We start from the raw sequence: 17,183 nt of genomic DNA, 5'->3' as shown, positions 1-17,183 counted from the left end.
ACTGATATTTATTGTAGAGTCTGTTCAACCCTTCATCTTCTCAACAGCACTCAAATTCTGACCAGAGTGGTTGTTGGGTGCGGGGGGGTGGAGGGGGGCAGATTTGGAACTTTTGCTTAAATCCCTAAATTGAGATTCCACATACTAAAATACTAAATTCCGTTCTGGTCCAAATACTAGGAAATGTTGAGATTATTTGGATAACCTGATGGCCCCTGTTCTCGCAGATCAGAGGTGAGGTGACACCCAAGCTGTTGAGACAGCTCCCTGATCGTGAGGAGTGCCTCCATTCAGTGTCAGGATTCGTTTGGTTTTGTTAGCAAGTATGAGCAAGAATCTGGGTTCCTGTACTAAACACATTTAGCACATACATTTAAGACAGGCATTTAACAAAGGTGATTTTTGTATAATATAATTTTTAATGTCTATTGTACAGCTGTCAACAGCATCGTCAAGCATGTGGGCCTGGAGTGGCATTTTCTGGATGGTTCTCAGCACCCCTGGGAGGGGAGAGCTCCGGGACCCTCATCCGAGAGGTTGACTCCCTCAGTGTTGCCCACATGGATCATCCCTTGCTTGGTCTCCACACTCAGAAGTCTAATTGAATTCAACCTGGGACCAAAGTCTGACAGGATATTCAAACATCTTTGATCTGGTCTGGGAGAGTTCAAGCCCCAGCACATAGCCCACGCAGCACCAGAAGTCTTACTATCTCCACACTGAAGACTCAGGACAGCAATGAAATCATTCCCTCCTTCCCCTTAAAGCTTCTTTCTTGTTTGCGGAGGGAAGTGAAAACTTCTTTCGTAGTTACTAGCATGGGAAGAGGAGAAGTTGCAAAGAATCTTTTAACGCACAGGTGTTCGGGAAGTACCCTTTGCAGGATGGATATGTGGGGGAAGAAGCAGGGCAGAGCTTGCAGAGGACCCCACCCTCCACTGTGGATGGCTCGTGTTGTCCAGGGGCTGTCACAGCACCTCTTGGGCATCCCTGGGCCCACTGCGGGTGAGGCTCGGTCTCCAAACAGTGGACTCTTGTCTCATTGTTGCTCCTTTGCCGCAGACCCGGCGCTTCCGCGGACAAGCCCAAGGAGGTCAGCCGGCACGTTATCTGGAACCTGCAGCAGCCCCACTCCCTCAGCCTGTGGCTCACTCCTGGCTAAGTGCTGAGGGCTTGTGAAGGTGACACAAAAGCTGTGTTTTTGCTGGGGGATATAATCCCTTCTCTTTAAATGCTCTTGCCTCATGATTGAGAATTCCTCTTTGGAGCCCTCAGTGCTTTGGAGAGACCATTACTCTTAAAAAAATATAACTGTCCCTCACCATCTATAATTAGTAAAATGGCTGACCTCTCAGTCTTTGCATTTGAAAAAACTGACAGCATGTCCAGTATGTTTTTCAAATTCCTGGGCTTATGCACCAAGTGACACTTGGAATATAGAATGACGCAACTTGGAGCTCACCAGAATGGCCGGCGTGTGAAAGGAGAGCAGCCCTCAGCTGTGGCTAGTAGCCCCCGGGTGGAACCGAATTCCTGTGACCACAGAGTCACCTGCTGAGAGGCCCTCCATGAGCCCACCGTGAAGGTGCATCCAGGGCGGTGGGGCTGAGCAGGACTCATGCACTCACAGTGAGACATTCATTCCACAGAAGTTTTTAGGGGCCCTGAATATTAAATCCCACATCCAGAAGAGCCTCTGTGAGACGGCCGCCCTCTTTGGGAGATTCTGATGGGATCCGGGGGGTATCCGAAGTTCCTGGAGTCCACTACTTTTCAGTGTGCAGAGGGGAGGGGGCCGCAGGGCCGTCAGCCTGCCGCCGGGGCCTGGCCTGCGTCCTCGCCCTCGGCTTCCACCTGGTTGCCCTTGCCCAGCTTCTTCACACTCTCCAGAAAGGCCTTCCAGGTCTCCGGCACGCTCTTCTCCAGAAGCCAGCCCTCACTCTCGCACTCAGGGTCTTCGGGGTTGGCCATGCCTTCCAGCGCCGTGTGCAGGTAGCGTAGCCCAACAGTGATGGTCACCTGGTGTGGGGAGAGGAGACTTACAGGAGCAGGGAAGTAGCAGGGGCAGGCATCACCCAGAAGCCACGGGGGCCCTTCAGACAAGGCTCTGTTGGGTCTGAGTTGACGAGGGCCTGCCTGCCCCAGCCATGCCTGAGTGCTCAAAACACCTCCCGCTGCCCCTGCCTCACCTGTGACCCTGTTCTCCCTTGCCAGTCCCTCCAGGGTTCTTTGGATCCTGCCCACCGCAGCCTTTCTCCTTTCCAGTTTTACCATGTGCCGTTTTCTCTACCTAGAGTATTAGGGGTGCCCCTCCCCTGGGTCTCCCCTGTCCTGGGGGGCATTAATCCTGGGCTCCTTCTCTGTGCCCACCCCCACCTCATTTCTAGCACACTGCTTGGTACATATTGGGTGCTCAGCAACTATTTGCTGGACAAAATAAAAAGTCATCTTTTACCTGCAAACAAGGTAATAGATGGTTTCCCTCTATTTCTGTTATTCTGATTAGTATGGGGATGAGTGGGTGATTGGTTTGAATTTGTTCACTGGCAGTCACTGCTACAGACTCTGGTGCCAGAATGCCTGGATTCAAGCCTCAGCCCTGGCACCTAGCCAGCCACGTGACCAGGAAGCCTCAGTTTACTTGTCTCGTTTGCAGATTTTCAGATGAAGTACCGCCTGTTCCATGGGCGTGCTGTGACACTTCAGTGTGTGTGGAGTGTGGCAGCTGTAGTTGGTTATTAGACAGCGTGGTAAGTATTCTTTCTACTCTTCTCACCCTGTATTGTGTTGGCCACTTGCTTCTACACAAATTCCTGCTTTGCTTGCACTCTTCCTTTGATAGTATAACGAACTCTGTGAGAGGCCTAGGCCTGCTAACAGAGAACATCCACCCCCTGAGGGCAGGAGTGGCCTTGAAGCCGCTTGTTCGCCTGCTGTTGCAGCCCCAGAAGGGCACCCCATGGTGGTAGGGCCTCAGTAGACATCTGTGAATGAATGCTCTGGGAGTATTCTATAATTATGATAGTGCATGGTAATAGTAACTAGCAGTTTTAGGGTTTTGTTATAATTATTGTTGACTGAAAGTTTAATAAGATATTTTTACAGTGAAAAAATCCTTCCTCCAGGAAGTCCTCCTGGTACCCACATGCCCATTCTGAAGGCCTCCTGCCACACTATGAATTTTGCACTAGTGTTAGTATTGAGGTGTCATATCCTCACTGGATTGTGAAACCCAGGAGGGCAAGGCTGAGAGCAGAATCTTATCAACTCAGCCACCCTTGTGCCCATCGCAGAGTCTGCCACTAAAAGCCTCAAGCAAAAGTCAGGGGCATGCAAACTCCCTGTTCCCAGCGAACTGTTCCTCTTCTTAAGCAGTCGCTAGATTTCTGGAAAAGTGGATAAGTGGAGAGGCAGCCAGTGGAACTCCATTTTCCCACTGACTTAAGTTACCCTTTCAGTCTTCTTTTCATGGGTTTTCAAGGGATGCGATCTTCCAACCTATCCTCATTCTACCTTCTAACCTTTTCTCCTCATTGTACCCATTCGTTCCTAAGACTCATTCCTAAGACTGCCTTAAGGAGCCAGGGACTAGTAAATCTCCATGAATATGCTTGCGTTTGCCTCAGTGTGAGAAGAAGGCCTCTTTCCCCGTCTCATCCCCCCTCAACAGGCAGTTCAACCCCTGTGGTGTGACATGGTGAGTTAGAAGTGGTGTGTCTCAGACGAGAGCACACCTACCTGTGAATTTCCATAGCACTAAAGTGAAGTGAAGTCGCTCAGTCGTGTCCGACGCTTTGCAACCCCGTGGACTGTAGCCCACCAGGCTCCTCCATCCATGGGATTCTCCAGGCAAGAATACTGGAGTGAGTTGCCATTGCCTTCTCCAGGGGATCTTCCCAACCCAGGGATTGAACCCAGGTCTCCCGCATTGCAGGCAGACGCTTTAACCTCTGAGCCACCAGGGAAGCCCAGCACTAAAGATAGACTTAGTTAAAGGGAACTTTCAGTGAATCTTCTCTGATGGGCAGTTTCCTCCCTAATATCCCTGGCTTTGTAATTTAGCTTTTGGAGGCTGGGTTTCCTGCTGTCAGCTCAAAGCAAAAGCCCATGAGTCACCCTCTGTACTACCTCAGCTTACCCCTCCTTGACATGGGCTCTTGTTCAGCACCGAGGACAGCGCCCAACACTCAGGTGTTTGAGAATTATTTCTTCAACAAATGAATGAATGAGGGCTTGCTACATCCCAAGCCCTGCAGCTACAGAGAGGTATTAAACCTAATAGGTGATGGAAAATGAACCTACAGATAATCAGAATACTAGGTAAAGTGCTACCAGAATTTCAAGAGAAGCACAAATCAATGTGCCTGTAACTCCTGTTGCCTCTCAGTAGCCCCAGAGCTAAGTGTTGTCAGCCCCCTGTAACAGAGAGGTTAAATAAGTTTCTGAGACCTCAGGTGCAAAAAGTGGAGACACAGGATGAACCTCAAAAACATCCAAAGTGAAAGAAGTCAGACATGAAAGGTCATATATTACATGATTCCATTTATATGAAATGTCCAGAATAGATAAAGTCACAAGGACAGAACAGAAATGGGTGGTTGCCAGGGGCTTAGCGGGAGGGCTGGAGGGGTCTGACTGCATAATGATTATGAGGTTTTTTTGAGGGGGTGGTGGAAGTATTTTGGAACAAGGTAGAGGTGGTAGTCGCACAACACTGTGAATGTACCAAATGCCTCCGAATTGTTCACTTTAAAATGATTGATTTTATGTGCTATGAATTTCAACTCTTCTTTAAGTGGTAGGACAGAAACAAAAAGTGGAAGTGCCAGTGTTCAAGCCTGGGGCTGCCTGCATGCCGGCAGAGGGCTGGTTCCCAGGAGGGGGTCCCGGGCCCAGCTCCACCCTGTGAACCCCAGTGGGGCAGGTGAGCCCCTCTTGTCTTGCCCCCTCATTGACCAGGGCCTACCTCAAAGAGCCAAACGAGGAGCGTCGCAGCGCCTGTAGTATTCATGAGGTTGCTGTAATAGCTCAGCAGGGCGGCCCTGCAGCCACGCAGCCACAGGTTGAGCTCCTCCGTCTGGTGGTCGTAGCTGTAGTGCGCAGAGTTGTTGGTGAGCTGGTACTGGATGCAGGGCCGCGGTGAGTTGGGGTTGCAGCAGCTGAAGGGGACACCGTCCACCAGGTACCGCCCATCCACATTGCTCTTGATGCGACTGCAGAAGAAACAGATAGATGGCTTGAGACTGGCCTCCTGGACTTCTCAGCAGATGCCAGTTTCTCTCATCCCTCATCTCTAAAAATCTGGGATATTCATTCACTCATTCTTCTCGAGAACTAATTTGCTGTTCATCAGCTACATGCCAGCCACTATTCCAGCTGCTGAAGATGGAGGAGTGGCCCAGAAAGCCAAGGCCCCAGCTTCCTGGAGCTTATGTTCACAGGGTTGAGACAGATGATAAACCAAGAAGCAAGTAAATAAGGAACATATGTATTCTAGCCCTTGTATAGCAATGGAGATTCGACAAAATCTTACAAGACATTTCAAGGATTCTATGGACCTGCTGATCCTGAAATGCCCTGGAAGCCTCTGAGCAATGTTTGGTAAAACTGAGATCCAGAGTGCTGTTCACTGTACTGATCTGCCAGAGGGTAGCCTATTAGAGGTTCAGTGTTTCTTCAAGATCCTGGGATAACTAGCAGTGTAGATAGGAAGGAAGTCATAGGACGGGGCATTTAGACAAGAGTGAATCACATACATGAGGAATGTGTTCATTCTTTTATTGCCCGTTGTTTTAACCCAACTGAACACAAGATCAACATGAGCACTGTACTCCTGGAAGCTATTATGTGTGTCAGAACATGGATGTTTCACTGTAGACAACATTTGACCCCAGTCTATGGAGCACCACATCGGTTTTTATAAAGTCCAAAATAAAGATTTATGCAAAAAAAAATCACCCAACAATTCTATGTGCTGCCAGGGCCTGGCATGCAGTGATTTCTTGGAGCCGTGCCAGGCTGGTAGGATGAGAGCCGCAGGAAAGGTTGTAAGTGTGAGACAAGGCTCTGCCTGGCACTTGTGACCATCAACATTAGCCCCCAGCCCCTTCTCTAACCTCATCTCCCCCTTACAGCTCTGGGGACCAACCGACGCCCCCTCTGGCCAGATCAGTTCTGTGTAGCAGATGTTTCCAGAAGGCCTGCTCTGGCCCTGGGCCTTTGCAGTAGGGGCAAGGAATGAGTCTTTGCCCATGGCTTCTCTCCATCCACAATGAGCTCTGCCCCACCCTTCCCCGCTGGGTGGAAGAGCCTTATTCACCTGAAGGACACAGTTTGCACAACTTTAACATTTCTCTATTAATTTATATTTGGTTAGAGCACACCATGCATTTATGTGGATTCAAAAGGGGCGGGGACTTCCCTGGTGGTCCAGTGATTAAAACTCTGCACTTTCACTGCAGGGGGCACAGGTGCAATCCCTAGTCAGGGAACTGTGGTTCTGCAAGCCTCATTGTGCAGCGAAAAAATAAAAAAAAAAAAAGTTTATGTAGCTGTCTCTGTGCACTTAAGATTTGCACACTTAATTATGTGCACATTATCTTGAATAAAAAAATTTTTTAAGTTTATTTTTTTTAATTGCAAGGCATTATTACATAATAACAGCAGACTTCTACAACATAAGAATAGGGAGCATGTAGTTGCTCATAATAGAAGTTATTTCCAATGTTCGTTGAAATGGTAATTAATTATACTCTTAAAAAGATGTTCAGGGACTTCCCTAGTGGTTCAGTGGTTAAGACTGCACTCCCAATGCAGTGGGCCTGGATTCAATCCCTGATCAAGGAACTAGATCCCACCTGCCACAACAGAGATTGAAGACCCCAAGTGCCACAGCTAAGACCTGGCACGGCCAGATAAATATTTTTTAAAAAATTAAAAGATGTTCAGGGACTTCCCTGGAGGTCCAGTGGTTAAGACTGCACTCTTCCCCTGCAGGGGGCATGGGTTTGATCCCTGGTCAGGGAACTAAGTTTCTGCATGCCACTCGGCCAGGAAAAAACATGTTAATGTTTAGCTTCTAAGTAATATCTCCTTGATTGAAAAAATCCTCCCACTCTCTTGTTTCTTGGCCTCCAAGTGCCTTCACTGTGGCCAGCTCTGTCTGTCCTTCTACAGAGGCCTCACACATGGACAAGCAAATTCAGAATTTGCAAAAATTCTTCCTGTTTGTTTTGTTTTTACCCAAATGGTCACATTATATTGACACTGCCTTAAACCATCATTTTTTCCCTTAACAATACCTTGGAGATCTTTTATATCTGTCATGGGGGAGAGTTCTCCAGGTTTTAATGAGGTGCATGGTATCCCCAGTGTGCAGATAGCCCCTGGGGTACTATCAAGTTCCCTACTGATGGACATTGGGGATTCTCCCAGTTTCATGTTAATACAAGCAGGGACGGGGTCAGTTCACATAATGGGACTATATCTAGAGCATCAGTTGCTAGGAGAGGCGTCTCTGCATCAGGGCCCATCTGTGGTTGCACCCAAGCTCTGCTGTCTGTCTCCTCTGGGGGATTGTACAGTGACATCTCCACTGGCCACACCCACACAAGTCCTGTTTTTGATCTTTGCCAAAACCTGATAGATGAAAAATAATATCTCCAAAGTTGTTCTAAGTTTCTTTTTTTTTTCTCGTTATAAGTGAAATTGGGAATCTTTTGATATGTTTTAAGATCCATTTGTGGTTTCTTTTCAGTGAACTGTCTGCTGATCGGTATGGTTAAGACCATACCATACTGCACGGTGCGGCCTTGGTTCCAGAACAATCCGCGCCTGGGTCATGGCGGCAATATTTCCACCTGCCCTGCAGTCCCTGGCCTCTACTTCATGGACAGGACCCACAGTACAGCTGGCCCTGGATGCACAGGTTGTCTAGGACTAGGACCATGATAAGAGCAGGACAGCCTTAGTTTACTCCAGATCCATCCCTCTGGACCACCTTACCCTTGTGGGTCTCAGCTTACTTATCTGTAAAATGAACTTGACATGAGGATTGTGTGAAGGAATCCCTGTAAAAAGGCTTAGAAGAGTGCCTGGTACATATTAACTGTGCAGGAAATGTGGACTCCTGGGCCAGGGCTGGGCTGTGTGACTGAACAAGAGCTTTCGCAGGAGCCCTGTGTGTCCTCAGGGAGCAGCTGTGAGGGTGGAATAGACCACTCTAGTCTGCTGGGGAGCAGCCACGCATGAGCGGGTGGCATGGGCCCTGCCGGCTGTGGAGAAGAGGGGAGCCCCTGCTGTGACCCAGCCCTCAAGGGCAGAGCTCCCCGCTGGCCCTCAGCTGGCGCTGGGTGGCATCTGTCCAGGGACAGGAGGGGTCACTGCTGAAGCTCACCTGCCTGGAGCAGGTGAGTGCCTGGGAGCAGCCGTCTGAACAGCCCTGTGTGGCACCAGGCTCTACTGGCCGGGGTGGTCCCAGTGGGGGAACTGGAGCAGCAACCTTCACCTTGGGGCTCCCAGCCCCATCCTGAGGAGCCAGCTGCCCCCACAGCCCTGGTCCCCAAACACAGATGCTATTCGCCCCTCTTTCTGACCTGCAGGCAACCCCTGGAACCCACTCCCACCTAGGTCAGCCCCAGCATCTCCATGGAGGGCAATGGGTTAGAGCGCAGAGAGCTGGCCTCTGAGTCCCAAATCTGCACATGTGAGCTGTAGACTGTGTGAGGTGGGACAATCAGAGACTGTGGGGAGGGTGAGGTGCGGCAGTCAGCAGATGCCCAGGACACAGGCTCTGAGAGAATGCTGGATCCTCCCCACTCTAGGCCATCTGGGGGGACCCTGCAGCCCACTGGACTGTTCTACCAAGAAGGAAATGGGGCCCAGAGCAGGGCAAGCCCTCACCCAAGTTACACAGGAAGTGGAAGACCAGCCCACAGCAGTTTCCCACCTCTCCTCTCAGAGTTTCCTCAGAGTCTCCAGTGCCTTCCCGCCTGTTGGCTCTTTCTAGCTAGAGAAGAGTAAGTCACTCATTAATGTCAAACTCTTTGTGACCCCATGGACTATACAGTCCATGGAATTCTCCAGGCCGGAATACTGGAGTGGGTAGCCATTCCCTTCTCCAGGGGATCTTCCCGACCCGGGGATCAAACCCAGGTCTCCCGCATTGTGGGTGGATTCTTTACCAACTGAGCCACCAGGGAAGCCGAAGAATACTGGAGTGGGTAGCCTATCCCTTCTCCAGGGGATCTTCCTGACCCAGGAATCGAACTGGGGTCTCCCACATTGCAGACAGATTTTTCACTAGTTGAGCTACCAGGGAAGCCCTTTTCTAGCTAAACTCCCTAGAAAGGTATGAGTTCTCGCCACTGCTCCCTGTCCCAGGAGCCCTTCCTTGTCTACCATCATCTCTCCTGTGCACGCCCCATGTCTTCCTCAACTGGGGTAAGGCCTACAGACCTGTCTCATCCCCGCTGAGGCATACTGGGGCCTATGGGAGGGCAGCCCTGGCTTGATTGACATTGGGGTTCCCCCAGCCTAGGACCTCTTGGGGTCCCATATCTCTGCAACTAGCCCTCCCACTCCCTCGGGAGTACTGTCTTGTTTACTTAGCACTCGCCCTGGTTCCAACCACAGATTAAGGCTCCACTCACTCACCCTCTTAAGACAAAGTCAGGCAGAGGAGAGCTCCTTAGTTGGTGAGCTGGCTATTTATATCAGAGTATTTCCCAGGCTACAAATCTCTGCTCAGGGCTCACCAAGAGTTGTAGGGGTCTTGATTAAGGTAAGGCTTTGTTCTAGCTCACTCTCTCACAGCCAAGATACAATATGGGAAAATCATCACATTGGAATTTTCCTGGAAAAAACAATATAATTTAGTAGGCGAATTAACATCAATAAGGAACACCATATGAAAACAAGCATGGGAGGGGAGAGGAGGGATCCAGGAGTGTAAACTGATAAGAGTCAATTCCCAGCCCGTGTGCCAGCTGAGTGACACCTGTGAATCTTGGCAAATCGCTTGACCTCTGAGACCCTCAGTTTTCTCACGTGAGAAATGACAGTAAAGTCTCTGACAGTGGTGTGGTGGAGATTAATTGGGTTAATACACATAGAGAACCTGGTATACAGCAAGTGCAGTATTAGTATTTCTTTGAAGGGCAGGGGGAGAGGAGGGGACCCAGCCTTTTCCAAGGAAGCCCCATTCTGAGAGGAGACACTGCACTGCTTTCAGGGAGAACTGACCCGATGAGAGATCTAGACCTGCGCCAGAGAATCCAGTCTCAGCGGGAGAAACAGACTGGTACTCGGGGAGCCCCAGTCTGAGGGGAGACACAGCCCCGCCTCAGGGAGCCCCGGTCTGAGGGGAGTCACGGCCCAGCCTCAAGGAGCCCCAGTCTGAGGGGAGAGACAACTCTGCCTCAGGGAGCCCCAGTCTGAGGGGAGACACGGCCCTGCCCTCAGGGATCTCCTAGCCAAGGTCGAGAATTTTTGAGATACCTCTTAATTGTTTAGGAAGAGTTTACTGTCCTGTGGGTTCCGTGGAAAGGACAGTAAAGTGCAAGAGCTCAGTGCCAGCTTCTCCCTCAGACTGAGGGCCCCAGGCCAGGCCTTCCTGGCTTACAGTTCCCTCAGGCTGGCAGTGCCAAGGCCTCTGAGCTTCTTCATGCTCTGCTTCTCATCCCAAGACCCTGAAGCAGCTCGTCATGAAAACAGGAAGAAACCTTGAAGGAATGAGTATAGGGACTTCTCTGGTGGTTCAGTGGTTAAGACTCCATGCTTCCACTGCAGAAGGCACAGTTCCATCCCTGGTCGGGGAATTAAGACCCCACATGCCAGTGGTGTGAACGAAAAAAATTATTCTTATAAACTGGTTGAAGACGTCATGTCTCACCTGGTGCCATAGCAGCACCCTGCTAGGTGTTCTTGCCAAAACAACCTGAATCCAGCCACACCTTAGCCCTACTGCCAGTTTACACAGGAACAAAGGAGACAGAAGACGCTGGATGACGACAGCTCTTGGCTGCGACGACCCAAGCTCAGAATGTGAGGAATTCTGCAGGACAAGTGGCTGACTTCCTCCAAGATGCACATGGCATGAAAAAGGTAACATTAAAAGTAAGAAAGGTTGTTAGGTCTCCTAACAACCAAATGCAAGGTGTGATTTAGATCCTGATTTGAACAAACCAACTGTAAAAGACATCTTGAGACAATCAGAGAATACTGAATATTAGTGGACATGATTACTATTGTGCATCTGTTAAACAAAAACAAAAAGGCAAAAAAACACAAATCCTCTTTATCTCTTGTCTACAGCCATACCACCCTGGACGCACCTGATCTCATCTGATCTCGGAAGCTAAGCAGGGTCGGGCCTGGTTAGTACTTGGATGTGTGTTTTGGGGGAGCGAGGGCAGTAGTGATGGAACGAGAAAGGGAGAATGTTTACATTTATCGAAGTAAGGTGACAGGTACATGGGGATTTCTTATAATCTCTCTACTTCTGTGAATGCTTGAAATTTTCTATAATAAAAGTTGAAATGCAAAAATAATAAAAGCAGTTCTGGTTAAGAACTCCAAATCTATATCCCAATTCCTTGCTCTGAAAACTCAAGAGTCTCTGAGGGAGGCGGCATTCCCGGACTCCCCTGAGGACCTCCCCCAGTTATAACAGCCTCCTCCCCTGCCCGTGTGCCAGCTGAGTGACACCTGTGGAACCTTGGCAAATCGCTTGACCTCTGAGAGCCTCAGTTTTCTCACCTGAGAGATGACAATAAAGTCTCTGACGGGGTGGTGGAGATTAATTGGGTTAATATACATAGAGAGCCTGGCATACAGCAAGTGCAGTACAGCTGGGAAGGGAGAGAGAAAGTAATCCCAGGAGAATGGAGCACAGTCCTGTCCCGGTGCCACAGCCCACAGGGAGTCTTGGGAGGGGGGTCCTGGCTTCTGGGGGCCTCATGACGATCTGAGATCCAGGCATAGAAGGATAGGAATCCCACCACGATCCACAGGTGTTTGTTGAGCCTGTGTCACACCTCCCACTGTGCCTCTGGAGAAGGAAGGAAAGAACAAGACAGAGACAGGAGGAGGGACAACATGAGGCAAACCGGCCCCCTCCAGAGGTTTCAGTCATCAGGGAACAAGCACTCACCTAACGCCTACAGGGTGGAGTGGAAACGGCGGAGTGGAAAGAGCAGAATCAAGAGCTGGATCTCCCCTCAGTGGGACAGTGTCCCAGCAGAAGAAGGAACAAGCGCTGATACTGCTGCGACATGGATGAAATCTGAAAACAGTGCACTGACCAAAGAAGCCAGACCCCAGAGGACAAATCCCACACTAGTCCATTCATAATGAAGTGGCCAGAACAGGGAAGTGGATAGAGACAGAAAGTGGCTGCTGGGACTTGGGGGCAGGGGAGGTCGGAGTGAACACTGAAGAGTGCAGGGTTTCTCTGCAAGATGATGAACACGTTCTAAAATCAACCTCAGTCCTGGTTGCACAGCTCTGTGAATATACTAAAAACCATTGAATTGCTCACTTTAGATGGGTGAGTTGTGTGGTGTGTGGAGTATACTGTCCATAAAGCTGGTTGGTTGGTTTTCCAATAATCTGTCCCACCCTGCCCCCAGTCCCAGCTTGCTAATTTCTGGTGTGAGATTTTTGAAACATCCCTTAACCTCTCTGAGGCTCAAATTTCTACGAAATAGAGATAACAACAACTAAAAATAATACAAACCCCCCCCCCCCAGGAAAGGTTTTGTGCCCACCAAATAAGGATGCTTTTCCTCCCAAAAGCCCCAGCAACATAGCAACAGGACAGGCTGGGGTGAGGGGGTTGGGGGGGGTCAAAGGCTTGTAAACTCTTGTAAAACATCTTGCATTATTCCACTTGATCTCCATGATCAGGAGCCTTCAGGAACCAGCCGTTGACCTTAAAGATTCCTGTGAGAAATCTCCCAAAACCAACCATCTGTCCATGCTTGGCTGAGCCCACAAGTGCCAGGATCAGTTAGGGATGTTCAGTTTCTCTTAATGTTGTGACCATATGTGTGTGTGTGTGTGTGTGTGTGTGTGTGCAGCAGAGAAAATTTTTTCCAAGTCAGTGGAGTTAGGATAGTTTCACAGCAATAAGTTGGTATGGGGCACTGAGGTGATTTTGATCAAGTTTAATGCTGGCCTAGCAAGTTGGATATACCGACCGCTAGGAGTGAAGCGGCCTGGAACGTTGCTCTACCCTGGGACAGAAGGGGATTTGGGGATTACAGAGAGATCCTGTAAGTCTTGTCAAGGACTGACCCTGCAGAAGACATTCAAGGAAAATGATAGGATGAGAAACCCCTTGCTGCCCACCACAAAAGCTGGTTCTACCATCAACTCCCACTCTCCCCACTCTCCCCAGCCCCCAGAACTCTGCTTGTCCCTGTGCTTCACACCCTTCTGGGGCGACATATATAAATCATGCCACTTGGTGCCGTCTCTGCAGACCTGTCCCCTAGGAAGGGCAGAGTGGTTTACAAGCCTCCTTGAAAAGGGATTTATAGAAGTAATCCCCTCCGACAGAAAATACAGTCCCAAGCAGTGACCTTCATTCTGACTTCCCTTCCCTCGGGCTCACCAGTGTTGTCTGGGCTTCACCCGCATCCTGCAGCGGGTGTGCCTGTGTCCTGAGCGCCTGTCCCCCTGACTCACCAGCCTCACTCAGAGGATAAACTCCCTGGGGGAGCAACTGAACCCCTAGCCTCAACCAGGGGATGAGGGAGTTGGACAGAAAGAAGAGGTGGGGGAGAGCCACCGGCTCAGGGCCGGCCAACCTTTCCCTGGAAAATGACTCAAGGCTCTAATGGTGGGTCTCTGGGAAGAGGGGTATGCCAGGGTCAAAGGGTGAGAGTCTCCTCTGGAACATTCCCTTACATCCCCCTCAGGATGTTACTTTTACACAAGCCAAGAACATTTTAGAAACACTTTATCAAGTTGCACTATTATTACTTAAGTAGTGAACACCAGCAGGCATTTATTGAGCACCCATTGTATGCCAGGCTCTAGACAGAGCTAGGAGATAATCACCAAGGTTGTGTATTTTGGTGCCTTCATTTAAAAGATGGGCAAATATATAGGACTTCCTGGTGGTCCAGTGGTTAAGGACCCTCCTGCCAACGCAAGGGACACAGGTTCAATCCCTAGTCAGGGAAGATTCCATATGCCGCGGGGCCACCAAGCCCATGCACCACAACTACAGAAGCCCGTGCACTCCAGAGCCTGTGCTCCACACAGAGCCACACAGTGAGAAGCCTGCACACCTCAACTAGAGAGTGGACAGTAGACCCCTCTTGCCACAACTAGAGAAAGCCCATGCCCAGCAACGAAGACCCAGCATGGCAATAAGTAATTTTAAAAAGAGAGAGACGGTCAAGCAGGGGGCCCAAGGTGTCAAAGGCCTCGTCCAAGGTCACCGTCTAATGAACAGTAGAGACAAAGCTACAGCTTAGACCCCCTGACAGCCCCCATCCTCTGCTCTTTCCACCATATCCAGGGACAAACACCTTGAGAATGGATGCTCAGGGTTGGAAAGTTGGAAAACAAGGGAACAGCCCAGAAATTTATGCCTGCAGGACTGAATCCATTCACTTTGAGTGAATGAGACAAGCAGCCAGATACCAGCTCAGTATATGTGACCCATCTCTCCTGTATGAAGCAGACACAGTCCTGGCTGGGTCTCCCCTGGCCACCAGCATTCAAGCTGCTTCTATAACTTGACACTGTCTTCCCGTCTTAGCCAAACATTAGGTTGAACTGTACAATGCTGCTAATTTTATAGGTAAAAAATGATAGCATATTGACAATTCCGTATGTCCAATCAAGTACACCCTCACACACACACCAGTAATAAGTTGTATACCCAGAGCGCCCAATGGGGAGGAAAAGGCTGAACAGTGGGGAGTCAGAGGCTGGGGTCTCTGTGCCCCCATCACTCTGACCCCAGGACTGGAGGCCACTTACTCTTTGACTTCTTTGGAGGAAAAATCCAGATAGCGGTTGCTGATCCACTGAATCTCAAACCAGTCCCGAAAGCCGTTGTTGCCGCAGCACTTGAACTCGATCTGTAGCATGTCGATGGTCTTCTTCATGAAACACCGGCCTGGGGTGTCCGTGTCCCGGTAGAATTTCATGCCATTCTTGAGTCCGTGGGCCAGCGTACTCTCCAGCGAGCCCCGCAGGAGGAAGCAGCAGAGGGCCACCAGGAAGAGGACCACGTTGAAGAGGACACACACGGCCAGGTACGGCTTCAGCCAGGGCTTCCACTTGGCGTACTTGGCAGGGTCCAGGGCGTCGTAACAGATCTTGCCAGCCAGAGAATTGAAGACACAGGACAGCACCCCCACCCCGATCAAGGAATTGGGCACAAAATGGCTCTCAGAATTGTTCATCACATCGCTTCTCTTCCGGAGTTCAATCTTCAGGAACAGCCCTAAGCCGAAGATGATGATACCAGCCAACACGGAGAACCAGTTCATGAGCCAGAGCCCTTGGGCCAACTTGACCCGCTTCTTCTGGTCAAATTTGACTTTCAGCAGCGCCATACTTGCAGGGTGCAGTGCAGGTAGCCTCCCACAGCACAGCTCTCACTCCTGACCTCAATAAGCCCAGAGGCTGAAGACTCAGGGCCTTGGGAAAGGTGCAGACGGTCCAAGCTGAAGGGAGCTGCTCTGGGGGCTGCCCATGTTGTGCCCCCTAGCCCAGGACCCCTGTTAACCCTCAAGTGGGGGCAGGGACCTCAGAGTCACAGCTCATGAAGGAGCCAGTCCTCCCCGTCGTCGCTGTAGCTCCCTTCCCAACCAAAGAGGGACAGCCTGAAGGCTGCAGATTAAAAGTGGGATCCACAAGACATTCTGCTAATCTCTTTAGCCGGGTTCATCCCATTAGACAAAGCCGTGCCAGTTTCAGAACATGCTCAACAAGCGCCTCCATGGACAGCCTGGAGCAGAGAGCTCTGGGTTCAGCTTGGAGCATCAGGAGCAAAAAAGACGAGACTGGCCAGAGGAATGGGCTTCATCTGCAAGTCTAGCTCGGATCACATCATGTGTCTCCCCAGAAGCACATTTCCAGGCTAACCTCCTTCAAAATTTGAAACACTCTAATGGGTGGCAAAGAGTTGGACAGGACTTAGTAACTAAACAACAACAAATGGGACAAAAGAGATCATTATCCAAGTTGAAAAGCAAATGACAGATTGTGAGAAAACATTTGCAACATGTTAAAAAAAAAAAAAAAGCCACAGTTCCACATCTTAAAAAATCAACAATCACGTGAAAAAACAGGCAAAGGAAATGAACAGGTGATTTATAACAAGTGAATCTGGAAAGTCCAAGGATCTGGAAAACATGTCAATCTAAGTAGAACAATTGGGCAACGCAATTAAAACAACAATAAAAGACCATACTTGACCCATCAAATTGAACACCTGTCAAAATTCTGTCACCAGTGCAAACAAAGATAACAGAAATGAGATGTACATCCTTGATGAATCTGTAAATTTATTGTTATTTTTAAGTAATAGATTCTATTTCCTAGAGCAGTTTTAGGTTTACAAAAGAATGAACAGAAAATACAGAGTTTCTAGATACTCCTTTCCTCCAACCAGTTTCCCTATATTTAACATCTTACACTTGTGTGATACATTTATTACAACTGATGAGTCAGCTTCGGTATGTTATTAACTAAAGTCCATAGTTTACATTAGGGTTAACTCTTTGTGTTGCACGGTTCTATGGGTTTTGCTAAATGCATAATGGCATGTTTCCACCATCATATCATATTAGTGTTAGTTGCTCAGTCGTGTCAGACTCTTTTCGATCCCATGGACTATAGCCCGCCAGGCCCCTCCATCCATGGGATTCTTCAGGCAAGAATAGTGGAGTGGGTTGCTATTCCCTTCTCCAGGGGATATTCCCAACCCAGGGATTGAACCCCGTCTCCTGCATTGCGGGCAGAGTCTTTACTGTCTGAACCATCAGGGAAGTCCATCATATAATATCGTATAGTATTATATCATTATTATGTCATATAGTATTGTACAGTGGAGAAGGCAATGGCACCCCACTCCAGTACTATTGCCTGGGAAGTCCCATGGACGGAGGAGCCTGGTGGGCTGCAGTCCATGAGGCCGCTAAGAGTCGGACACAACT

At 49.5% G+C, this 17,183-nt stretch overlaps 1 protein-coding gene across 1 annotated transcript; it reads right to left on the bottom strand.

The window, feature by feature from the left end:
* Positions 1–1,806: 1,806 nt before the first annotated feature.
* On the bottom strand, positions 1,807–15,578 carry PRPH2 (peripherin 2). The gene is made up of 3 exons (XM_005900134.2): positions 14,998–15,578; positions 4,967–5,213; positions 1,807–2,019 (listed from the first exon to the last, which is right to left on the bottom strand). Exons 1-3 carry the CDS (start codon positions 15,576–15,578, stop codon positions 1,807–1,809), a joined length of 1,041 nt encoding a protein of 346 aa, XP_005900196.1.
* Positions 15,579–17,183: the final 1,605 nt, after the last annotated feature.

Source organism: Bos mutus, chromosome 23 (genome assembly GCF_027580195.1).
Source record: "Bos mutus isolate GX-2022 chromosome 23, NWIPB_WYAK_1.1, whole genome shotgun sequence".
NCBI classification, from domain to species: Eukaryota; Metazoa; Chordata; class Mammalia; order Artiodactyla; family Bovidae; genus Bos; species Bos mutus.
This window is presented reverse-complemented; position numbering and strand designations above follow the sequence as displayed.